General features: G+C 35.2%; 1 protein-coding gene across 1 annotated transcript; it reads right to left on the bottom strand.

The window, feature by feature from the left end:
* Positions 1-540: 540 nt before the first annotated feature.
* On the bottom strand, positions 541-27,564 carry EBAG9 (estrogen receptor binding site associated antigen 9). Its single transcript, XM_043601614.1, has 7 exons — positions 27,409-27,564; positions 16,157-16,254; positions 12,726-12,804; positions 11,363-11,521; positions 9,592-9,699; positions 5,433-5,524; positions 541-2,271 (listed from the first exon to the last, which is right to left on the bottom strand). Exons 1-7 carry the CDS (start codon positions 27,436-27,438, stop codon positions 2,151-2,153), a joined length of 687 nt encoding a protein of 228 aa, XP_043457549.1. The 5' UTR covers positions 27,439-27,564; the 3' UTR covers positions 541-2,150.

The raw sequence follows: 27,564 nt of genomic DNA, 5'->3' as shown, positions 1-27,564 counted from the left end.
TATATTCACACACACAGTTTGTATACATATATATAGTGTGTGTGTGTGTACACACACACACACAAAGTTTCACATGTCTGCACATTACTTAGTACCTCAATACATGAAATGCATAATTCAAATAATGGGTAGCACTTTACTAATTCTATATATGACTATCCATATTTCTTTTTTACTTTTACTAATAAGCTCCTAGAACTGGTAATTCTTAATCAAAATTCAAACAAAAACAGAAACTATAAATTTCAAAGCTAAAAGAGCCAGTTTGTTACCATGAAGTGTTTATCATATGTATTTAACAATACAACTTCTTTCGGGACCATATTATACCCAAACTGAACACAGGTATTCAGTTTACATATCAAAATAGGCTTAAAAAAAATCCCAGAATTGTTATTCATTCTTTCCATAAGAAAAATCTCGAATTAATCATACAAACTATAATTTCTAACCATTTTACTTCTAATTAAACAAAAATCAAAAAACCAACAAAAAACAAAATCCCACACTCATGAAAGTCATGACCAAAGCAGACTTCAATACTTGTCAACTGTTGGGAAAAAGCAGTAAAATTTATTGTGCTAAAAGAGAGGTTATCCTTTATGAACGCCAAATTTAGAGAAATCATGTAGCATTCCCATGAACAAAAATAAATACAAATAAAGGAAGAGAATACTTTTATTACTAAAAATTTAAGTCTAATTCTATTTAACTGGGAGTATATTGGCAGAAACTCAAATAAACCTGATGATTGAAAATGTGGCTTGGGACTGTAAAAAGCAGCTTTTTACCAAAGTTAAATTTCAACCGATTCTACAATCATATTTAGTCTGGGAGCTTAGGATAAGGACCCAGGGTGATCTCACTATATAGTCTGTGATTTTACTATGAAATATTTTAAATTCTAACAGATCAGCAGTAGTTTAGAGTACTTGTAACATTAAAAAAAAACCCCACAGAATGTTAATTTTGGGCAACAACTTTTATGAAAGTAAAAATCTTTAAAAATTCTAAAGCCATAGAAAATCAGACGATGTATTTTAATTGTGGAGAAAAATTAATGGAATTTTAAACTATCAAATCTATTTCTTTCCCGTAAACACAGTATGTATCTTTTTCCTTGAAACGATTTTGGAGCCAGTCAACACCCAAAAATAAAAATACTATTCCTATCTCAGTTTGAAATTTAATGAATCAATAATATTATCTTAGCCAACAACATGGTGAACTGCATTATGTCAGATATATAAAATTGATACAGAAATCACCTAAAAGCTTTGAAATTTTAGAAATGAAGGCTTTCTGCATTTGGAATTTAATGGCTTTTGTGCAAGGGACTAAGGTACTTAAAACATTGTAACATCTTAAAATCCCTAACAAAAGGGAAAAACTACTAATACTAGTTTTTAAAACTCACAAGTTATAATAATGCAAATTTGTCATTTTGCTGATTTCCAATTTATACATGCAATATAAATTACAAATATGTATAACATTACAACACCATCTAAAAGAAACAATGATGTATAAAATATATACGATAAATAAAAGTACTGCACTTAATGTGATTTTCTTGAAAACCAAAGTCATCAAATCCCTTAATGTCATATTAAACATAAACAATACCAGTTCAATTTAGAGGAAATGTATGTCAACACCAGCTTCTGACAACAAAAATAAAGAAGTTAAAGCCCTGCGGTTTGTCTGATTTAGGTCAGATAATCATGGAAACAAAAAAATATTTAAAATTATTTATTTTATCATTATGCACAATGAAGGAAAGCATAGAGAGCAGAGTTCTTTCCCACCATAAAATTATTTACACCCATTTATTCAGCTAGAAACACTAGCTAGAAGAGGTACTGGTATATTCCATTTGTAATAATTTCTCTACAGCAAACAATTGTCTTACACTTGGAGCATGTTGAAAAAAATATTGCCTCATAGGTCTTTTTCTTCTATTGAGTCTCAATCACTAAGAGCTCAAGGTACTTTGAGAGAATCCTGGTGTCCTAGATGGCCAGATGAATGCAATAAAACCAAGCAATGTGTTTGTATTCTTGAAAATACTCTGAAATCCCTCAAAATGTTGCTTGAGTTGTGGAACTCCCATTTCTCCTCCTGGCACTATGACATGTGAAGAGCATTTGCTATGAAAGCTTCACACCAATTTTGTTTTGTTCCTTCTTCATCAGCCGCTGTGCCTCCTTTTCCATTTTCTTCCTTTGTTGTTCCGCCGCTCTCTTTTCTCGGTCTGCTATCTTCTGCTGCCTGAAGAGAAACACAGTCCTATATTTACTTTTAGAAAATACCACACAAGTAAAATGGCAAATAAATTCCAGAAAGAAATAGCTATCATCAAAAAATCTTTAAGTTCAAAAAATCTTCATTCTTCTCACTGCTTTGAAAACTTCAAAGATTTTCAAAACTAGTATTTCTTTTAATCCTTAAAACAAAGCTTGGAAAATAAGAGTATTATCTCTATTTTACAAATAAGTAAAATGAAGAACAAAGGCCGAGTGCCTTGCCCAAAGTCATAAACTTAGGTAAAAGAACCCACATCTTCTAACCCCTCTTCTTCAGATTATTTTCACTAAACCACCACCTCCACTGCACCACACCTTCTTTTTGATAGCATTCAGAAAAGCGTGATGTTGAGGATTAAATCTTCTATTATTATAATAGTTAAAAACACTCTGCTAAAGGAAGTCAAGAACACAGATGTGCAGAACACAATGCCCAAAGAAAATGGAAACTTCACACCAGCCTTCCAACACACTAGCTTCCAACCAAGCTAGAAATCTATTTACAGATTAACACTTGGCCAGCTCTAGTGATGAAGGGGCAGAATGGTGGGTATTTACTGAGTATACATTAGGAGATCCTTACCTCTTCCCTGGCCCCTCCCTGACTCTACAGACCTAGAATCACCAGCCTCTCTTTTGTCATTTGACTGACTCATGTGGGGAGTGAGAGTAGTAGGGGGTGATGGAGAGGAGAGAAAAGAACCGAAGCTGGTTCTGGATGAGGGTATGAGAAAATAAGTCAAAACATGCAAGGTTGAGGAGGGAAGTGGTAGGTCACAGTTGTACGTGGGATAGGCAACACAAGCTTTTATAAAACAGGAAAATCCAGTGTGGATTACCTATATATGGGGCAGCTTGAAGCCGACTCTGGCAAGCGAAATCTTTGTCTCATCATATTTATAAGTGGGAGTAAGCAGAGAGGTGTATGACCAAAATCCAAGAAAGTACAGAGCTATTTTAGGCAATACTTTGACCTTCACAAAGTTTTGGAAGAATAGTTTTTAAAAAAATCTACATTTCACTAGCTCTGATACCTTTCAAGCAAAACTGATAATCTGCCCTAAAACAGTCAAAATGTCAGTGGCAAAAAGGAAGATAAGAAAAGAATTATAAAGGGCCGGCTGTTTGCAAACAAATAAGCCTTCACCTTGTTACTAGCTGAAGTGTAAATATCAACAATTCATGTTCCTGGAAAATGAAGCAATTTAGAGATTACTGCAGAGAAAACCTATTTCTCCTCTCCAGATACATGCCTGGAATTTCTAAAGTATAGGAATCTTCTTCCTTAACAATATTGATTACAGTACTGGCAGTATTAAATTGGCAATGGGAAATGGACTGAGTCAGAGGACATGGAGTGTGAATACACTAACAATTTGCAGTGTTCTTCTGGGGACAATAAACCGCAGGACTCCTTCATTTCTCTCCGACTCTAACTTATGCAACTTGCAGCATGAAGCATATATATTACTGACTGATAGGCCCCTTCTCCTAAGCTGTCATATAACATAAAACACTAAGTTTAGGGTTTTGTTTTTTTTTTTTGTCTTGTTTTGTTCAGAGTGCAAGAGGATAGGGTGGAAAAAAATGTTTTGGTACAGTGAATGTTAGGATACTTGTGAACTCATAAACTGTACAGTGCTGTCGTTATTACTGGATTCAGAATGAATGGCCCTTCCTTTATCCTGTGGTTAATGACCACTGTTTATTCTAAAACACTCAGACTTCTATATCTATGATTATCCAAAAATAGAGTAAAAAAAAAAAAAGTAACATCTTTTTTGATGATCTATGCAACATAAATGTGGCTGTTTACAATTTAAAAAATAATTCCTGGGGCACCTGGGTGGCGCAGTCGGTTAGGCGTCCGACTTCAGCCAGGTCACGATCTCACGGTCCGTGAGTTCGAGCCCCGCATCGGGCTCTGGGCTGATGGCTCAGAGCCTGGAGCCTGTTTCCGATTCTGTGTCTCCCTCTCTCTCTGCCCCTCCCCCGTTCATGCTCTGTCTCTCTCTGTCCCCAAAATAAATAAACGTTGAAAAAAAATTAAAAAAAAAATTCCTTTACAGTGAATAATGATTAAGTGAAAACTAAATATTTAAAACTCTCATAACTTTACTATTAAAATGTGACCCATCCCTGTTAAAAAAAAAAAAAAAAAAAGTGCTTAAAATAGGAAGGACAAGACCAAAAAGAAAGAAAGAAAAAAAAAAAGCCGTAACTCTCATTTATGTAACTGCACCCTCTGCTGTCTGTTCAAGGTAACTGTAGTTAATTGATAAAGACAGAGAAATACAAAAATGAAATCAATGAAATCAGTTGTTATTTTCTATCCCTATTATAAAAACTATCTTTTAAAATTAACTTACATCAATGTATTTTACTGTATCTTTAAAAAACACAAAAATAATTTACCCACATTTAAATATCTGAGCTTTTCATCAGTGATGATGGTCACAAACTCTTTCAGGGTAAATTTTCTCTGTACTCTTTAATACAGCAATAGCAAGAATTATATTTATTGCTCACAAAAACACGGAGATAAGAACATAAACACCAACGAAAACAAACCTGAAGACCTCTAGAATAGTATTCTCTTCTCTGTAGAATGGGCAGTACCTGACGTAATTATTTACAATTCATAGGGCTTTTGAGTATCAACTAATAAGATACATATACAAATGTAGAGTGCTATATACATTATTGCCATTCAAATGTGCAGTGCTGGGCACTATTCTAGGCCACAGAGAAACAAAATTAAAGGTAGAATTGCTGACTTAGAGGAATACACAGTGGTGGCTCACATTTCAAAAGGTAACTATGTTTTAGAAGGAAGGTAGTATAAAGCAAATAGTAAATGACGTATATATGAAAAAGATCTCATTTGCCATTAATAACATTATTACTCTTGTTTCTATAATGCTTTAAATTTCTGGTTTCTGTGAAGTTTTAATCATGTAAAATAGTATATGTAGTCTGAAATAAAAAATCTCATTATCTAAGCTCAAGTGAGAAAAATTTAAGAAAAATAAAATGTTTGGCAGAATAAGCTTTCTTGACTTTGAATGTAACATGAACAAATCTGGTTCTTCTACTCGAGTTGCAGTGTAAATATTACTAAAATACCTCAAAACTTCTTCTGCTTGCCAGGCTGCATCTTCTTCTTCTTCCCATGCATTGGTATTTTCCTGCCAGGTATCTAAGTCACCTAATTCAGGCTACAACAAAACACAAAACAAAATTATGAGAGTAAAGAGCTCTCCTTTCTCCCCTTAGAGATCAAGAAGAGTATCTTTTATTTTTAATTTTTTTTAACATTTATTTTTTGAGAGACAGAGACAGAGCATGAGTAGGGGAGGGGCAGAGAGAGAGCGACACACAGTTTCCGAAGCAGGCTCCAGGCTCCGAGCTCTTGGCACAGAGCCCAACGTGGGGCTCGAACTCATGAACCATGAGACCATGACATGAGCTGTCGGACACTTAACTGACTGAGACACCCAGGCGCCCTAAGAAGGGTATCTTTTAAAACATAACTCAGATTTTGTCACTCCTCTGTGTCTTCTTCATGCCCTATCAAAGGCCCAGATGATTTGGCCCCTGGTCTTCCTGGAACTCAGGGGTTTCCTGTGATGTGTGACTTTCAGTACTCAGCAGTCCTGGGCAGGTCCAGCTTTCTTCCTATTTTATGTTTTAAAGCATAGTCCTTTTATACTGACTTTTCTTTTTCTGCCTTCTTTAAATTGGAATGGACAAGAATAGAACACTTCTTCTTTCGGTTTCTCTCTTTTCAGTGAGCTGACAGGGTGGGGTGGGGACAAGAGAAGAGACAGACTGACCGGAGAAGGGATTAGAGGTACTTCACTACTCTGTGCTGAGATCAACCTGAGGAACTGAAGTTTCCAAGCCGGCACAGGCATTTTCATTTAAGCATAAGTAACATACAGATTTTTCAATGGCTCTTACTATGTGGGTCCAGGGCAAACACAATAAATCAGGCAAAATTTACTCTTCACCAGAGTACTTCTACATTGTGCTTCCTTCTGCCTGTGCTACTTACCTGATACCAGTAGGCTAGCCACTACCTTCCACTATTCCCCAGGCCAGACCTCTAAAAGTTCACTTTTTCTTCCACCAAACAATAAAAATGCCCATTCTGGAATGTTTACTTAGGTGTGGAAGTGACTATGAACATAAAATAACTGGTGTCAATCTGTGAATAGATTTATTATATTTTCTTTTGAGCGCTTACACCTAAAAATGAAGTAAATTGTATGGTTTTCTCCTAACTGTAAATGTAATACCATCCTCTGCTAAAAAAAAAAAAAAAAAATTAATATTTTATTTTTAAATAGTCTCTACACCCAAAGTGGGGCTCAAACTCACAACCCCAAGATTGAGAGTCACATGCTCTATGGGCAGGGCCAGCCAGACACTCCCTCTGTTAAAAAATTTTTAGTGTATTTCTGATCATCTGTTTAATATAAATCTCTAAAATTAGAATAGCTAAATCAAATTTTAAAAAAACTAAAACCACTGAACCAAATAAAAATGACCCTCTTGAAAAGTTATACCAATTTATCCCACCAACAGCAGCAGGTGAAGCCTTGTCTTTCTGTCATCTGTCAATATGGCCAACAGCCTTCTTTCTTCTTCACTAATTTGTTAAGATTTAAAAACTGTGTCTTATTATTTTACTTTGGATTTCTTTGAGAACATTTCTTCGTTATCAGGCTATGTCTATTTCATATCCGTTTTTCCACTGAGATATTTGACTTTCTATGTATAAAACATTTAGATATTTAAAAAGTTAACTCCTAAGACCATAAAAAAAGAGTGATATCTGGTCCTTTAGTAAAGATGGCCTTCTAAGTAAAAAAGTTTTAAACAATAAGATTGATTTGTTACATAAAAACAAGTATCTGCCAATCAAAAACATCCAAACCAAATTATAAAGCCAACAACAAACTGAAAAGTTATAAAAGATGACAGAAAAAAGTTAATATCCTTACTATAAAAAGCTATCAAAACAATATAGATGATTAAATTAAAAAAAATAGAATGTGGAATTTCAAAGAAGCCTAATTGGTAGAATGGGTGATACGTTATTTTTGGAGCAGAGAACAAAGTGCAGTAGATTACCATTCTCTCCTAAGCAATACTCCCTTATTTCATCTGCTTGGAGGAAAATATGTGGAAATAGCATTGGAGATTCTCCACCTACCCTATTTACCTTTTCCAACTCTATAAGGAATTACATATTTATAACTTCATAATGAGCTATATTAGTGTTATAATAACGTATAACTCCAGTTAAGTGGCAAACGTTTTACTAATTCACTGGAAAAATTTGAACCACTTTACCAATATGGATCAAACATATATGAATAAAGTATAAAACTTAGAAATACAAAATAAGAAACATGCTATGTTCTTTTAGAGAAACATCTATGGTACTATTATGCTCTCATAGCATGATGTAACTGCACAGCAGTTATCAAAATCTGCATTATTTATGTGTGATCATTTATTTAACACTGAAACTCCCCCATAGACTGCACTCTTTTGAAGCAAGGACTCTGCTTGTTTTGCTTACTTTCTTCTATGTTACTAGCACCTAACACACTGTCTCACATTAGTAGGAACAGATTTTGATTAATGAATTAAAAACATACATAAACATGGGTCCTCCAAGGAGAGGGTACTCTGAAACACCTGTGCAGTTTAAACAAACAAATAAGATGGTGGTAATTTAAAAATATGTCTGCAAATTCTTTGGCACTCCTTCCTCAAGTGGTAGAGCTGAATTCCTCTCCCCTTGCATGTAGGCCGGATTTACTGACTAGTTTCCAATGAATAAAATAATTGTAGGTGACAGTGTGTCCCTCATAAGACTAAGTCACAAACAGGCATTGTGGCTTCATCTCTGCATGTCCTCTCTCTCTCTCAAGGAAGGACTGCTTGTTCTGGAAAACTCAGCAGTTATGTTATATGGAAACTCAAGCAGCCCTGTGGAGAGATCCGTGACAAGGAACTGAGGCTTTGTGCAACCAACCAGCATTAAATTGCCAGGCATGTAAAATGAGCCACCTTTGAAATGATGCCTCCAGTTCCAGTCAAGCCTTCAGATGACTACAGCCCCAGCTAATGATGTGTCTGGAAACTCATTAGAAACCCTGAGCCAGAACCATCCAGTTGAGTCACTTCTGGATTCCCAATCCATAGAAACTGTAGGAGATAAAGCATATGTTTACTGTTTTAAGTCACTAAGTGTGGGGCTGTTATACAATAACTAATATAATAAGTTAATCAATAATTAATCAAAGCATGATAAAGCTTAGATCTGGGGAGAAGTCTGGACATTGGTGTTTTTAAAAAAAATTCAAAGGGATGCCTGGGTAGCTGAGTCAGTTAAGTGTCTGACTTCGGCTCAGGTCATGATCTCACGGTTCATGAGTTTGAGCCCCACAAAATCGTGGTCTGTGCTGATAGCTCAGAGACTGGAGCCTGCTTCGGATTCTGTGTCTCCCTCTCTCTCTGCCCCTCCCCTATTCACTCTCTCTTTCTCTCTCAAAAATAAATAAAAACATTAAAAAAAAAATTCAAAGCTGATTCTGAGATACTTCCAAGGTTGCGAAACAGTTATATATTTTCCTTACTCCTTTTGTCCTTAAAACTGATGCATTTAAGTCAAAACCAACTATAAGTCAACTTATACTTTAAATGTAAATATACTCTACTAGGGAAACAATTCATGACTCACTTAAAATTACCTGCTTGTAAGTTTAAATTTCAGTGGTAATCTCTTCAAAGGTCATATATATATATATTTTTTTAACGTTTATTTTGGAGACAGAGAGAGACAGAGCATGAACGGGGGAGGGGCAGAGAGAGGGAGACACAGAATCTGAAACAGGCTCCAGGCTCTGAGTTGTCAGCACAGAGCCCGACGCAGGGCTGGAACTCACGGACCGCGAGATCATGACCTGAGCTGAAGTCGGCCGCTTAACCGACTGAGCTACCCAAGCGCCCCTAAAGGTCATATTTTTAAGTAACATATTGTCTCGATTTTTTATGTATACAGTGGGACTCTGATCTTAGTTGCTGATGAAATTTACAATCTCATAAAAGGATAAGATTGGTAAAACTCCAGATTAATCTCTCTCAATCTGCTAAACCTGTTTCAAAGCAGAGAAATACAATGTTCACTTCATTTTGATTTTTTTTCTTCTCTTTTCAAGAAAACAAATAAAAACAAACTCTTATCTAGATACTATTACATACTTACAGATTGATGAAGAAAAGGCATATCTTGTGTAGCTGCTAATCTACTAGAGAAACCTGTGCTACCATCTGGAATGCCAAAATTTAATGGTTCTCTCTTCTTAATAATTATCTGAAAGATTAATTGAAACAGAATTACAGGAGTATTTTACATATCATGTAAAAAGAAACAAGATAATTAAGTGACCAGAGTATTTTATAATTATTTTAAATATGTCCTGCCTTTCTTCTTTTAAAATTTATAATATAATTTTTTTAAATCTCTAAAGAGTATCAAAATTCTTAAGCAATTGTCATACAAATCACTTACATATTAAGAAAAATTCCATTTTACTTTTTCTAAAAAGAATAAATTTTCCTCTTTTTCTTTCACTAGCCCCATAAAATAGAAGTTGGCACTTTTAGTCACTGTATTAAATAAGAACACGTGTTACATCTTTCTAAAAGCTCTCTTAGCATATGGTTATTGATGAATGTATTAACTCTTTCAAGGCAGTAGTATTAGCTGTGTAGCTTAAACATTTCAGTTTAATTAATTTATTAAGGTACTAGTGTAATATTCTGGATTTCTATTAAGAACAGCAATATTCTTCCAAAATATACAGTATTCATCTACTAAGAAACTCAAACTCCTCGAAAAATACACAACTTAATGCTTTTCAGCACTGAGACATTTGGACAGCTTAACAAAAACAATCATGATTACAGAATGTAAATGTTATCAGCCTTGAAATTGTCAAAATAAATTTACAGCTGAAACTGGTTGGGAGGTAGAAGAGGGTGAGAAACCCTATTAGAGAAGAGTGGAATAAATAATGTCCTCTTTTTATAAAGTATATTTAAAAAAATATTTTCTATGCATGACTGAACAAGAAATGGAACTCTAAATATGTTTACTTATTTATTTTTTTGAAATGTCAGAGTGACTAGTGAGGTAGACTGGAATAATAACATCATAATATTTGGAAGAGGGGGAATAGTAGTGAGAGTAGTATGAAACAAACCTCATCTAGGATAGTATGAAGCCAATGGACAATGTCTGTGATTGGTAAATCAAGACACAGCAACTTAATCATATTATATATAGATATGATAAAAAACATTACAAACCCAAACAGGAAAAGTTATGAGCGATTGCTTATGGGAAGTACAACTGGCTATGGGGAATGATGGGACAGAAGTTTGTTGCTTTTTATTAAAAGTTCTTCTATATTATTTAACTTAATTTTTTAAGTACATGTACTATTTTTGATAAAAAGAAAGGAAAATAATCAGTCACTGCTCTTTTTCCAATAATTCCCCTCCACCTTTAAGTGATCTTCCATATCCAACTCAAAATGGATTAATTAAAATGTGGAAGATTAACATAAGCTCACAGTTATTGTGCTCTCAGAGCCTTACATCAGTTTTATAATGGTTACGAACAATGGAAACTATACCCATCAGTTTGGAGACATCGCTACCTGTGAACTCTCTTAAGGTCAGAACTTTATCTTATTCAGCTTAGAATCTACAGAACAGACTGGAATCTAGAATCTGATCTACAGTTGGATTTCAGTAATATTTATAAAACTTTAACAGATGTAGGGGTACAACTTACTAGATCTACGTCTAGTAGGTTGAATATATCAACCTGTTTAATATGACAGAAAACACAACAAATTGATCATCAGAAAGAGGCTTTCTGACAAATACCAATTATACTAATTTTGACTACAGGAATCTGAAAAGCAGTTTAATAGTTTAACTTCCAAAAGCATAAATCTTTAACATACTTTCTGAGTTTTCCTTATAGTTGGTGTCATGTCCTTAAAATAGTCAGGTTCCAGTTGTTCCAAAGCATTTTGTTGTGTAGTCACATTCCCATTCCCTCCTTCAATCTTTACACTTGTGGGTGCATCTTCATCCCAGGACGTCCACTCTTCAACATCTGCCTACATTTCATTGACAAATATTGTCAGTCACAAAGGAGTAACCTAATCAACATCTCAATTCATCATTTATTAGAAAAATAGGCTTTCTAGGGGAGCCTGGGTGGCTCAGTCGGTTAACCAACCAACTTCAGTTCAGGTCATGATCTTGTAGTTCATGAGTTCGAGCCCTGTGTCAGGCTCTGTGCTGACAGCTCAGAACCTGAAGCCTACCTCAGATTCTACATGTCCCTTACTCTCTGTCCCTACCCCACTTGCTCGCTGTCTCCCTCTCTCTCAAAAATATATAAACATTAGGGGCGCCTGGGTGGCGCAGTCGGTTAAGCGTCCGACTTCAGCCAGGTCACGATCTCGCGGTCCGTGAGTTCGAGCCCCGCGTCGGGCTCTGGGCTGATGGCTCGGAGCCTGGAGCCTGTTTCCGATTCTGTGTCTCCCTCTCTCTCTGCCCCTCCCCCATTCATGTTCTGTCTCTCTCTGTCCCAAAAATAAATAAACGTTGAAAAAATATATATATAAACATTAAAAGAAAAGAAAAAAAAACTATAGGCTGTCTAAACAATTGGTTTTCAAACTTTCTGACCAAAAGGAAAATACAAATTTTATAACACATACCAAAACTAAACCAAAAGGTTAAAAAAACCACTTACTTTTACTAGAAATTAATCAGTTCTATCCATTAAAAAACCAAAACCAAAACAAGAGCAAATGCTTTAAAAATTGAACTGACATTTAAAGCTACAGTCCATTGAAAGAATATTGAAACTTGCATCCTAAGCTTAACCAGGTTGATTACCTGATTTAAAAAAAAAATCAACATTCTTGATAGAATTTATAGAAGACAGAATCTCAAATGTAATATTCAAAATGTCTGTGAAACAACTCAAAATTATTCAGCAATCAATAAATTTCAACTTGCATGGAAAGATAATATAAATGTTATAATTATCTAAGACTTTAAAGTAGTTATAAAAAAACTTTAACAAGCAATAGCAAACACTCTTGAAATCAATGGAAAAACAAGATAGAAAATCTCAGCAAAGTAACAGAAAATACTATGAAGAACCAAATAAAGATTTTAGGATTAAAAAATATAACAAAAATCCTGACTTGACTACCAAATTAACTTCATGACATACTAATTAATGGTTGCAATCCAGTTTGAAAACTGTGGTTCTGGAACCCTTATTCAACCTTAAAAAAAAATTACCTGTTTAGGAACTGATGAATAATCAACTGTAGTTGGTAAAGTTATTTGGTCTCCACTTAATTTCCGTCCTCTACCAGATCTAAAATGAAAATGAAATAATTTATTTTAATAACTACCAAAACAAGCATTGGTAAAAGAATTATAAACAGTAACTGAAGGCTTATAAAAGATCTTTTACAATTTTGCGATTATTTATTTTAATAATTAACAGTTGCTCACTAAAATATGAAAAGAAAAGGCATGCATCAGGTATCTCTTCAATATTTTTTAAATCTTCAACAGGAGAAAAATGCTTTTTGGCTTAGGACTCAAATTATAGATAAATTCAGGAGGAATATAAATACAAAAACAAAAATGCCAAGTGATTTCAAACCATGCTTTCTCTTCAAACCATGCTCTGTAGGTGAAGCTCTGGGACACCTATGCCATTTTCAACAAGATGGCTTGGCTTTTGTCATATATATATATATATATATATATATATATATATATATATTTTTTTTTTTTTTTTTGTGGTAAGATTACCTATTAAACTATTCAAAAGTTTGAAAATCACTGGGTTGAATTAAACTGTAATTGGTAAGTTTTAAGGATTAGTAGGAAAAGCACTACATTAAACAAGACACGTATTGTAACTCAGTTGTTAAGAGCACAGGTTATCAGAGTGCCTGGGTGGCTCAGTCGGTTAAACAACTGACTCTTGATTTCGACTCAGGTCATGATCTCACGGTTCCTGGGATTGAGCCCTGAGTCAGGCTCTGCACTGACAGCTTAGAGCCTGCTTGAGATTCTCTGTCTCCTCTTCCTCTGATCCATCCCTGCTTGCCCACTGTCTCTCTCTCAAAATAAATAAACTTTAAAAAAAAAGAGCATGGGTTAAGGAAACTATGTAAACCATAGTTTTCAATGTTACTTCTTTTAATTATGAGTCTAGTTAGAATCAACTAACCTCTCAGCCTCAACATCCCCATCTGTAAAATGCAGGTATTCAAACCTACTTTTGTCAAGTTGTTGTGAAGATTTAATTAAATGACATATTTCCAGCGGCTAGACACCAGACAGTGCCTGGTATATAATAAGACACTAAAAAATTGGTAGCTATTACAAATGATTAATCACTTGCTTCATTTTAAATAATCTATAAATCTACTTAGAGCTAACTGGTAAAGTTAGCTATTTTTACTACAAGATTAGAGATCATATCTTATTTAAAGGATAAACAGATAATACAGTCTACTACTAAATTTATAATGCAAACCCAGTATTTTATAACACATGATCTAGGTTCCTTCTGACACTTAAGAAAAGCTTATTCTATAAAATGAATCAGTTTTCTTTCAGAATGAACATACAATCAATCCTAAATATATTTATTATTAAGAATTATAGTGAAATTTATAATGGCAACAATTATCCTTAATATTTTAAAAATCAAATGCAATTTCTTATACTAAAATGTTTTAGTTTTAGAAAATACATATGCAAAGAGCAAAACACCTATAATTTATCTTCTGTTAACCTCTAGCCTTCTGGCAATTAATGCCCATTATTTATTTATTTTTTCAAAGATGTGCTTTATTTTTTTAAGTGTTTGTTTATTTTTGAGAGAAAGAAAAAGACAGTGTGTGGGGGGGGGGGCAGAGAGAGAGACAGAGGATCTGAAGCAGACTCTGTGCTGAGAGCAGAGAGCCCGATGTGGGGCTCAAACTCACAAACAATGACATCATGACCCGAGCCGAAGTCAGATGCTTAACTGAAGTCAGACGCTTAACCGACTGAGCCACCCAGGCACCCCAATTAATGCCAATTCTTATCCTACTTTACCTCATGAATTTCTGGCCATTCCTCCTCATGCTCTGATGATCTAAGCACTTAGTTCACTATTTTCCCTATTTCCCAAATCCCATTCTCTTCCTGGGTGAATTCAACAATCACCTAAATTTCCCATTTCTTTCCTGACCTTTCTTCCTCCAGTGATCATCTTCACTCTATTTCATCCACTCATTTCCACTGCCATATTATGGACCTCTTTTTTAAAAAAATCCCAATTCACTTTACTTCTAACAATAAATGTCCTTAATCCTCAGAGTTTTAGTAGTTATAAATGGCCATTTCGCCAGAGAATATATTTCCTGGCTCCTTTGAAGCTAGGTGGCCATATGACTAAGCTCTGGACAATAAGCTGAGAACAGAATCATTGTGTGCAACTTCTAAATCAAGTCTGCCACAAAAGGAACAAACAGCCTTCTACTTCCTCTTTTGACTACCCTACTCTGTGTCAGTATTTTTTCTCTCACAGTACCCCTAGGCCAAAACAAATCCCTAACAGTTCCACTAATTAAGTAGTTAGGACCAAACAATTTAATACTTATGTATGTCCTAACTACTTAGTAGCCATTTGAAAAAACACCATAAATAAGTTTAAGGAAAAATATTTTTATTTCATTCTTAAATAACCACAATCACTAATGCAACGTGTGTATGTCTACTGGACACAATTTCTCAAAACTTGAAATCAGATTGGCTACTACCATCCTCTTTTTCTCTTCCACATTAATTCTGGTTCAGTACTTGCTTTAATTCTAACCTAAATCCTAGCTTTGCAAAGCTAGGCCACCAAAAATACAAGTAAACAAAAACTTATCTCAAACATTCAAGAATATCATCAAAACAGCTGCAGGATCTAATGTGAACTACCTCGAACTAGTAGTTTGTGCAGGGTTAACAGATGCTGACTAAAACACATTCACTGTGTGTTTTGCTGGAAATGTAAAAATATCCTGATGATACCCCTGTGAATTTAATGTGAAGCCCTGAAGTACCTCAGCATACAGCACTACAGCTCTAGGGTACAGTAGCATGACAAAACAGAAGGAATTCCAATCTCCGGATGACTTACTGAAGCAGAATGACTTAACTGACTGGGACTAAGCAGTCCACATTCCACATTCTGGAATATTATTTAAGAGATTAAAAAAAAAACAAAACAAAACTGTTTTGTTTGGGATTTTTCTGTTCAAGTTTTGTTTTGTTTTGTTTTGTTTTTTACTATAAAAACATTCATATTGTGGTATATAAAGAAATACTTATGCCTAATTCCACTTAACCACCTTAACACATTCTGGTAATGAAATAATTATGTACATATAAATTCTCTTATTATAAGTTGGTTTGCTTTTTTCTGAAATTCTGTAGGAATGAGAATGTGATTTTAATTGAAGAGGTAAGAATCTGAAAGAATGAAAAGAAGTAAAACTCCACTTTCTAGATCTGAAGTAGAGAAAATGTTTTTTAAAATAGCAAATAATGAATGAATACTATAATCAAGTTATTTAGCTTAAATATTGTCTGCCCTGTCTTTTTATAATTATGAAGGTATCCAAAATCAGCAAAATGATAAACAGATCAATTTGAACATAAAATTTGTTTACCTGCATATTAATCTCTTTAGGAATGAGAATACTGTTGCTAGGCAGGTACAAACTTTGAATAACCGAAACTGTGTAATAGCCATGGTGGGAATCAAAACCTGTGGGAAAAGCACAAAAATAAATACATTAAGCTGATTTCATATGCTATATTCCCATTCTGAAGTCAAGCTGAAAGATCCTGTTATGAGCTGTGAAAATCAGACATATTTTACTTTTCTTTAGAAACCACAAATATAACACCGTGAATTTTAAAATTAAAATGTAAATCATATTGACAATTTGAGAAACTAGGTTTTTAAATTTTCAATAGTTGAGAATTTTCAATATTTGAGAAACTAGGTTTTTAAATTTTCAATAGTTAAATTTTCAATATTCTCAGAATGTTTTTTAATTCAACTCCAATTATCTTTATTTTCTATGAAAAAAAAAAACCCATAAAACAGTATACCGTCTTTTGTGCCTTTTGAAGTCTGAACCACATGAACATAACAGTACTATTCACAAATATTTTTAAATGTTTTTAACTTTTAGACAGATACATTGAATTATGCCCTTTATATAGATGAGGAAATTGATTAAGAGAGGTCAAATAACTAGCCCAAAGTCACATAGCTAATAACTTGGAAGTAACCATAGAGATGATCTAGTCCAGTGGTTCATGTATTTGGGATTCTTTAAAGAAATAATCATACCTGGACCTAACCCTAGTAAATCAATTAAATCATATTTTCTAAGGGGCAAGTTCCAGTTAAACTAGTAAGCCTACAAAGGAGATACAAAATTGTCAATAGAAAAGGTGCCAGAGGGTGCCTGGGTGGCTCCAGTCAGTTAAGCATCCACCTCTTGATTTCAGCTCAGGTCGTGATCTCACAGGTGAGACTGAGCCTCACATCCAGCTCTGCTCTCTCCCCCATTCATGCTGGCTGGCGCACTCTCTCTCTAAAGAAAAAAAGAAAAGGAGAGAAAAGGAAAGGAAAGGAAAGAAAGAAAAGGAAGAGAAAAGAAAAGAAGGGAGAAGAGAAGGAAAGAAAAAAAAAAGGTGGCAGAAAACAGGGTAAAGTGGAACAAATAACAGATTGGACAAGTCAAAAACCAACAGCAAGATGAAAGACTTAAACCTATTCTAATTAAATGTCAATTGTCTAACATCCCATTTAAAGCCAGAGATTATTAAATTAGATTAAAAAAATAAGATCTTTGTACGCTACCTACAAGAAATGTACTTTAGGGGCGCCTGGGTGGCTCAGTCGGGTAAGCGTCCGACTTCGGCTCAGGTCATGATCTCACGGTCCGTGAGTTTGAGCCCCGTGGTGGGCTCTGTGCTGACAGCTCAGAGCCTGGAGCCCGTTTCCGATTCTGTGTCTCCCTCTCTCTCTGCCCCTCTCCCACTTGTGCTCTGTCTCAAAAATAAATAAAAACATTAAAAAAAAAATAAATGTACCTTAAATATAAAAATACGGATAGGCTAAAAGTGAAAGAATGGGGGAAAATATACCATGCTAACACTAATCAAAAACAAGCTGAAGTGACTATTTCAATGTCAGAGAGTAGATTTCAAAGAAAATAGTATTAGCAGGCATAAAAATGGTCCTTTCATAATGATAAAAGGGTCAGTTACTCAAAAGCACGTAACAATCCAAAATATATACATCCCTAATAACACAATGATGCCAATATCATAAACAAGAGGTGATATTACCAGAAAGTCTACAGATATTAAACAGCTTTTACTACAAACAACTTTTTGCCTATATTGGACATATAAGAGGAAATGGACAAATTCCTTGAAACAAGTTATAAAAGCACAAGAAGAAATAGATAACCTGAAAATCTCTCTATCTATTGAAGAAACTGAATTTGTGGTTCAGACTTTTCCAGGCCCACATGGCTTCCCTGGTGAATTCCACCAAACCTAAAGGAAAAAGTATACCAGCTCTACACAAACTACCAGAAAACTGAAAGGGAGAGAATGAATTCCAACTCATTCCTTGAGACCAGCAATTACACTGATACTAATCCAGACCAAAGATATTACCAGGAAGGAAAACTAGAGGCTAATACCTTAAGAACATAGATACAAAACTCTTTTTTTTGGTAATTAAAAAAAATTTAATGTTTATTTACTGGGGTGGGGGGGGGGTGCAGAGAGAGAGGGAGACCTGGAATCTGAAGCAGGCTCCAGACTCTGAGTGGTCAGCACAGAGCCCAACAACGGGCTTGAACTCATGAACAGTGAGATCATGACCTTATCCGAAGTTGGACGCTTAACTGACTGAGCCACCCAGATGCTCCTAAAGTTTTTTTTAATGTTTATTTATTTTTGAGGTGGGGGGGAGGGAGGGAGGGAAGGGCGGAGGGGCAGAGAAATATAAAACTCTTAACAAAATAATCAGTAAATCAAAATCAACAATATATAAGAGGATAATATCTCAGACCATGTGGGGCATAACCCAGGAATGTAGGGTTGATTTAAAACTTGACAATCAAATGTAATTCACCATATTAACAAACTAAAAAGGAAAACCCTTTATTCATCTCAGCAGAGGTAGAAAAAGAATGTGACAAAACCCAAAATCCATTCCTAGTAAAAACTCACTATCAACTAGGAATAGAAGGGAACTTTCTCAACCCGGTCACAGACATCTATGAAAAACCTACATAATAACATGAGACTTAATGATGAAAAACTGGACACTTCATACCTAAGATTATGAACAGCACAAGCATGTCTCCTTTTACCACTTTTAGCCAACACTGTAGTGGAGGTTCTGGCAAGTGCAATCCAGTAAGTAAAGGAAATAAAGGGAAACCAGATTGGAAAGGAAGAAGGAAAACAGTGTGTGTCTATCTAGAAAATTCAATGGAATCTACAATCAACCATATTTTTATATGTTAACAGCAAACAGTTACAAATTGAAATTTAAAAAAATTTATAAAAGCACAAAACATATGAAATACTTAGGACAAATGTAATGAAAGACTTACATACTGAAAACTATAAAATATCGCTTAGAGAAATTCTGAAGACCTGAATTAACTTAAAAAGATCTTTCAGGGCTTGAAGACTCAGCATGGTTAAGATATTAAGTCTCCCTAAATCAAATTATAGATTCAATGCAATACCAAACAAAATCTCAGCAAGCTTTTTTTCTCTAAAACCTGACAATTCTAAAATTCAAATGTAAATACAAAAAGCCTATAGGAGCCAAACAACATTTACAAAGAACAAAGTAGAAAGACTAATACTACCTGATTTCAAGGCCTGTTACATAAAGCCACAGTAATCAAAATAGTGTAGTGTTGGAGTCAAGACTGACAGAATAAAAGGTACAGAAATAGACCCATATATACAGGGACAACTGAAATTTGACAAAGATGTAAAGACAGTTCAGGGGAGAAAGGGCAGTCTTTTTGACAAATAGCACTGGGAAAACTGGACATCCAGACACAAAAACAAACAAAACAAACTTCAATCCATATCTCACATCACTTAAAAAATACTCAAAATGAATCAAAATCTAAATACAAAACCTGAAACTATAAAACTTCTAAGAGAAAAAATACAAACAAAACGAAACAAAAAGGACAAAATCTTGGTGACCCTGAGTGAGGCAAAGAGTTTTTAGATAGGACACCAAAAGCACCATCCATCAAAGAAAATATCAATAATTTGGGTTACATCAAAATTAATAACTGTAGAAGTTACTGAATTGTCGAAATTCAAAAACACTGTTGAGAGAATGAAAAGGCACAGCTTAGGAGAAAATCTCTGCAAAGCATATATCTGATAAAGGACTGTTATCCAGAATATAGAAGGACCTCTCAAAACTCAGTGACAAAACAAATAACTCAGTTAAAAATGAGCAAGAAAACCCAAAATAATCCACCAAAAAAACCGTTATAACTGATTCATAAATTCAGCAAAATTACAGAATATAAAATCAATGCATAGAAATCGGTTGCATTCCTATACACCAACAATGAAGCAACAGAAAGAGAAATTAAGGAATCGATCCCATTTACAGCTGCACCAAAAACCATAAAATACGTAGGAATAAATCTAACCAAAGAGGTGAAATATCTATACACAGAAAACTATAGAAAGCTTATGAAAGAAATTGAAGAAGACACAAACAAATGGAAAAAGATTCCATGCTCCTGGATAGAAAGAACAAACATTGTTAAAATGTCAATACTACCCAAAGCAATCTACATATTCAATGCAATCCCTATCAAAATAATACCAGCATTCTACACAGAGCCAGAACAAATAATCCTAAAATTTGTATGAAAAGACCCCAAATAGCCAAAGCAATCTTGAAAAAGGAAACCAAAGCAGGAGGCATCACAATCCTGGACTTCAAGCTATGCTACAAATCTGTAATCATCAAGATAATATGGTACTGGCATAAAAACAGACACTCAGATCAATGGAACAGAATAGAGAACCCAGAAATGGACCCACAAACGTATGGCCAATTAATCTTTGACAAAGCAGGAAAGAATATCCAATAGAATAAAGACAGTCTCTTCAGCAAGTGGTGCTGGGAAAACTGGAAAGCGACATGCAGAAGAATGAACCTGGACTACTTTCTTACACCATACACAAAAATAAATTCAAAATGGATGAAAGACCTCAACGTAAGACAGGAAGCCATCAAAATCCTCAAGAAGAAAGCAGGCAAACACCTCTTTGATCTTGGCCGCAGCAACTTCTTACTCAACATGTCTCCGGAGACAAGGGACACAAAAACAAAAATGAACTATTGGGACCTCATCAAAATAAAAAGCTGCACAGCGAAGGAAACAATCAGCAAAACTAAAAGGCAATGACAGGATGGGAGAAGATACTTGCAAACGACATATCAGATAAAGGGTTAGTATCCAAAATCTATAAAGAACTTACCAAACTCAACACCCAAAAAACAAATAATCCAGTGAAGAATGGGCGAAAGACATGAATAGACACTTCTCCAAAGAAGACATCCAGGTAGCAAACTGACACGTGAAAAAATCCTCAACATCACTCCTCAGGGAAATACCAATTAAAACCACAATGAGATACCACCTCACACCTGTCAGGATGGCTAACATTAACAACTCAGGCAACAGATGTTGGTGAGGATGTGGAGAAAGAGGATCTCTTTTGTACTGCTGGTGGGAATGTAAACTGGTGCAGCCATTCTGGAAAACAGTATGGAGGTTCCTCAAAAAAAACTAAAAACAGAACTACCCTATGACCCAGCAATTGCACTACTAGGCATTTATGCAAGGGATACAGGTGTGCTGTTTCATGTTTATAGCAGCACTCTCAACAATGGCCAAAGTATGGGAAGAGCCCAAATGTCCACTGATGGATGAATGGATAAAGCAAATGTGGTACATAAATACAATGGAGTATTACTCGGCAATCAAAAAGAATGATTGCCACTTGCAGCTACGTGGATGGAACTAGAAGGTATTATGCTAAACGAAATTAGTCAGAGAAAGACAAATATCATATGACTTCACTCATATGGGGACTTTAAGACACAGAACATATGAACATAAGGGAAGGGAAGCAAAAATAATACAAAAACAGGGAGGGAGACAAAACATAAGAGACTCTTAAATATGGAAAACACACAGAAGGTTACTGGAGGGGTTGTGGGAGGGAGGAGGGGCTAAATGGGTAAGGGGCATTAAGGAATCTAGTCCTGAAATCATTGCTGCACTATATGCTAACTAATTTGGATGTAAATTTAAAAAAATAATTAATAAATAAATAAACAAAAATTTAAAAATAAAAAATGACAAAAGGTCTAAACAGACACTTCACCAAAGAGATACAATGATAAATAAGTATATGAAATAATGGTCAACAACATTAATCGTCAGAGAAATGCAAATTAAAACCACAGTTTAAAACCATTTTATACTTATTAAAATTAATCAAATTAAAAAATGATGACCATACCAAGTACTGGTGAGGATGTGGAACAACTTTAACTCTCATACACTGGTAGTGAGAATGTAAAATGGTATAGCCATTTTGGAAAATAGTCGGCAGTTTCTTCCAAAGTTAAACAAACACGTACTAGGTCACCCAGCCATTTTACTCCTAGGAATTTGCCCAAGATAAATGGAAGCATGTACCCATTCAAAAACTTGTACTAGAACAGCAGCTTTATATTTAATAGCTCCAGACTGGAAACTACCCAAATATATATGTCAACAGGTGAATGAATAAACAAACCATAGTATATACATAGAGTAGATTTCTACTCAGCAATAAAAAGTAATGAACTACTACTGGAAGCAACAGCATGGCTGTTTCTCAAAATAATTATGCTGAATGAAAAAAGCCAGACAGAAAACATATATGATTCCATATATTTTTTAAAAACCCTAGCAAATACAAACAAATCTATAGTGACAGAAAGTGGATCAGTAGTATCTTGGGATGGGACTGGGAGTGATGAGAAGAATGAATTGCCAAGGAGAATGAGTAAACATTTCCACATTCAGAGTCTCTAAATACAAGACAGAAAATGAAAATACAGTTCACTAATCAATGAAAGATGACTATTTTTCCACTGTCGGAAGGTAGAGCAAATAACATTAAATCCAATCAGAAGAAATTACAACTGCACACATGCAAGTGCGCGCGCACACACACACACACACACACACACACACACAGCAGTGTTTTTGACAATGCAATTTTTGCATTTTAGCGGCTCCTTGCCTTTTATTTGTCACAGGAGGAAAATTACCAAGTAAGCACTTAGAATAGAATTCCTATGTTGGAATAATTTGAATATATCAGTATATCATCCAACTTCTTAATAGCCTCAATCAGCAAACTAATATACACTGAAATTAACTTTTCTGTGCAAAGTGAGGCAATAAACCACACAACTAAAACTCATCTGCCGCGGAGTCCATTAGTAACAACTTGGGAAACAATCATTACAGTCGGTTAATACCATTATTTGGAGTAGAATGGTTTGATAAAACAAATGAAAACATAATTTGATACATTATTTTTTCCAAAATAAAAAAGCATAAACACTATGTTTGGACATCAGTTCTATATATATTTACTTAAAAGACGGTGAAACCTCACTTAGGTAATAATTATCATGGAATCAGAGAGAGCTTTATGTTACTTCTACCCAAAATTAAAATGCTGACTTTTTTTTTTATAAAGATAAGCAATAAAGGGCGCCTGGGTGGCTCAGTCAGTTGGGCGTCCAACTTCGGGTCAGGTCATGATCTCATAGTTGGTGGGTTCGAGCCTCACATCAGGCTCTGTGCTGACAGCTCAGAGCCTGGACCCTGCTTCAAATTCTGTGTCTCCTCCTCTCTCTGCCCCTCCCATGCCCATGCTCTGTCTCGCTCTGTCTCTCAATTATAAATGTTAAAAAAAATTTTTTTTTAAAGATAGGCAATAAAACTTATAAGTTTCAAATCTTCCTAGATAAATACACCATCCCTCTATGAATAACCTAATGTTTTAAAATATATTTCATTCATGTATGGATTAAAGCAGACAGAACTCTTTGTTTTTAATTACCAGATATGAGTAATAACCTCCTGAAGTCTTGAAAACAGCATGTAACCGTTTTCTCAACTAGTAAGATATTATATTAAATTAAAAAGAACATAGTAAAAAATAGTGGTCACCTCTAATGGAGGAGTTGTATGGAAGCATAAGGGAACTAAGATCTACATTTCAATCTGAGTGGTAACAACACCAGTATACTATATATACTGTTTGTATGTTATGCCTTAATATAAAAGTTCAAAACAAATAAAAACAAAACAAAAACAGAAAGCAAGGGGGCACCTGGGTGGCTCAGTAGGTTAAGCCTCAGACTTGGTTTCAGCTTAAGTCATGATCTCAAAGTTTCAGGAGTTTGAGCCCTCGCTACCACCTCACCCTGCCCCACCCCGCCCCACCCCTCATCAGGCTCTAGGCTGGTAGCATGGAGCCTGCTTGGGATTCTTGGTCTCCCTCTCTCTCTCTCAGGATAAATAAACTATTAAAAAAAGTAACACAAGCAAACAAGGAAATACAAGTCAACTCTTATGGTACCTGATCCTAACTGCTCTGTAGAGCCACTACTGCCAGTCCCTTCAAAGAAGGGCAAAACACACAGCTAGCTCCTTTCATTTCTACAATTAGAAAGGTAGAAAGGCCAAGTAGACCCTATAGTAACAGAGTTCCAAAAGGCTCCCTTAGCAATGTTCATACATTTTTGTACAACCGGAGGCCTTATCTCCACATGAATGGAATGATTTACTGAATGCCTGTATTCAGAGTTGGCTTACTAATTGAGAAGACAGAAAAAATAGTGACTCAAAGAGTATGAACCAAAAAAAAAAAAAAAAAAAAATTAAGAAGTTCACTATTCAAGTAACTTAAATATTTCTGTCAACAAAACCCTCAATTACTGGTTTACTGGATTTCAAAAAATGCAATAATTTTGACTGCTCCTTTCTCTTAGTCCCTGATGTCCAAACTGTCAAAAGGCCTTATTCCATTTCCTAGTACTGCCCATATTCTTCTCTATTTCCACTGCAATCTCCCTGGCATAAGCCTTTTTTATTTCTTGCTGGGCTGTTATAAAGTTTTCTTAATTCCAGTATATTTCTCTTACAGTACTTATATTCTATATTTTGTACTAGAGTTTTTTCTATATACCTTATCTGCTCTGTACCATCTTTCCCGAGGGAATCTTATTTACCTAGTACCTTCAGTTATCAGCTGCAAAGACAGACCTGAAAGGTTTAACTGCTTTATTATGAACAGAATGACCTGACTAGTTAAGATGAACAAAAGCTTCACTTTAAAGCTGATTTGTCAAAAATAAAACTCAACCAAAGGAAAGCAAATTTCCCTAAATAAAAATTTAGGCTAAAATTTCAGAAAAATTATAACAAAAAAAGATAACTAGAAAAGAGACCGTATGGAATGTGGCACTTGGAGGAAAGGGGGAAAAGAACTGAGGAAATACTCTATCAGGGAGAAGATATTTAATATCTAAGGACTGGGGAAAGGAGTGGGTCTCTGGATATATACATGCACGCACAGTTGAAAATAAATTTCATATAGAACCTTTGCAACCACTGTCATCACCTTGCCACAAATATTGTTGGGTGTCATTGTTCAGTATTTGTCAACTTGGCTGATTTCAATGGTAACTGAAATTAAAATTTAAAGTTTTGTTCAACAGGCATACCTAGGTGGCTCACTCAGTTGAATGTCTGACTCTTGATTTCACCTCAGGTTATGATCCCAACATTGAGAGATCAAGCCCTAGGTGGGCTCCTTGCTGAGCGTGGAGCCTGCTTAAGATTCTCTCTCTTTCTCTCTCTCCCTCACTCTCCCTCCCTCCCTCCCTCTCTCTCTCTGTCTCTCTCCCCCTCTCACTCTCTAAAATAAAAATAAAGTTTTGTTCAACAGAAAACAGGAAGTGGGGCTATTACTGACAATAGGATTCTCTCCCCAGCAATGAAGAATATCTTCATTCTGTGGAAAATTTGCTTTTGTGATTATCAAAAGAGAGGAACCAATATTCATTGACCAGCTACTGTATGCTAAGCATTATCTAAAAATTATCTCTTAACCCATAAAACCATCTTATGAGATAGATAATATTGTTCTCATTTCATAGAACTGAAGCACTAAGAGTAAGCCCATGTTTCCCTGTTCCTACACCCAATGACTCAAATTCAAACGGAGGTCTATTTAATTCCAAGGCCAAGAACACCTCACTAACAATGCACATTCTTAGTAATACAGTGATGATATTATAATTTCCAGGTTAAATTTTCTAACCAGTTGCAATGAAACGGGAAAATGCACTCAAGTTAACTATACTTCTGATTTTATAAATTACACTCATTTGCAGGCAGGAATATTGTTGAGACCCACAGTTGCTTAATGTTCCCACTCAATTCAACGAATATATATGTTTAGCACCTACTATCTAACAGATGCTACCCTGGGTGATGGGAAAAACTATTGACCCAGTAAAGAGAAACCCTTAGTTTGCTCTCAACTGTCACAGGCTAGTGACAATGTAAGGGACCAAAGAGACAGGGACTCATCAGTCTTGCTCAGGTTGGTATTTCTAGATCTTATCCAATAGATAAGCACATAGCAGGTACTCAAATATTTGTTGAATGAAGGGAAATTAACATTCCTTGAGTATTCAGTATGTTCAAGACATATTTGTAGACAATCTATGTTCTATCACGTTGCTGGACTCGTAAGGACAAGGAGGTTAAGTTCCACTATACCCATTTAACAGATGAGGCTGACAGTGAAGCTCAGATTCACTCACTCAGGATTTAGAGACTGACCCCAAAGCCCAGGCTCTCCCCACAGCATATTGCATTTGACAAAGCTTTTAATTTTGTACTTATTGTCTCAGTTTAATTTTTGAAAGGTCATCAACTTGTTAAGTATGCATCTTAGGCTACTTTGCAGTTTGGTTACTTCAAAATACTTTCAAAGCTGAAAATGCTAATAAAACCTGATTTTTAAATTAAAATTTCCTTTAAAATTAGTAAGAAAATGCAAAAAATTAAGATACAGCAGGAAAAGAATCAGAATTCTGAAGCAACCTATCCTCAGGGCTTTTGGAGAAATGAACACCTCTAGGAAATCAACAGGAATGAGAACTCCACTCAGTCAAGAGAAAGATTCATCTACACTTGTGAAAAAACACTGCATTAGAAACTACAAGATTAAATGTATCTTCCTTCCTTGTAACCCTTAAAGTGCTGGCGAGACCCTTTCAGCAGTCACTAGATCACAATTTGTCAAAGAAGCCAAGCCAAAATCTATGTTAGTACACACCGGAATAAATAAGTCTTCAATTGCTGTAATTCTAAAAACACATTTTTGAAATTTTTCAATACCAAAATAAAATTTAAAAAATACATACGATCTAGTACAGTACGGAACAGCCTCAAATTAAGTTGGTAACTCTCAAGTTGGTTAAGGAATATCACAAGACTGCAAAAATAAAATTTACCTGAACTCACATGTGAAAAACCAAAGAGAAAGGGAACTAGAAGTGGAACGTGGGAGTGGGTTGTACAGTGGAGCGCTGAAGGTACCATCTCTGCCACTTAAAGGCCCTCAAATATGTGACACCTGAACTCTTAACAAGGAGGGCTGATAGAGTTAAGGTCTCCTGAATGACTCAAAAGGTAGGAGTTTCATGACTAAAATGCTTTCACTTATGGTCACCCACCTGAAACTGGCTGATGAAAAAAAAAATCATACCCACTGTACAGATGAGAAAAACAAGAGCATTTTCAGGTTACACAACCCAACGCCATGCAAACGGCGCTCAGAGAAACGCTCTAAATCGCTAGAAGTGGGTGCAGGGGTAGGTTGGGATTTGGAT

Source organism: Prionailurus bengalensis, chromosome F2 (assembly GCF_016509475.1).
Source record: "Prionailurus bengalensis isolate Pbe53 chromosome F2, Fcat_Pben_1.1_paternal_pri, whole genome shotgun sequence".
Classification (NCBI taxonomy): domain Eukaryota; kingdom Metazoa; phylum Chordata; class Mammalia; order Carnivora; family Felidae; genus Prionailurus; species Prionailurus bengalensis.
Note: the sequence above shows the minus strand (reverse complement) of the source record. Positions and strands in the feature narration are given on the sequence as shown.

Excerpts from the sequence above, each read along its gene's own strand:
- EBAG9 (XM_043601614.1), bottom strand. The coding sequence starts at position 27,438 with ATGATTTTTTTTTTCATCAGCCAGTTTCAG. Across the intron at positions 12,805-16,156 it reads CTAAAGAGATTAATATGCAG|ATCTGGTAGAGGACGGAAAT; the intron begins GTAAACAAATTT and ends TTTTCATTTTAG. Across the intron at positions 11,522-12,725 it reads ATTCATCAGTTCCTAAACAG|GCAGATGTTGAAGAGTGGAC; the intron begins GTAATTTTTTTT and ends AATGAAATGTAG.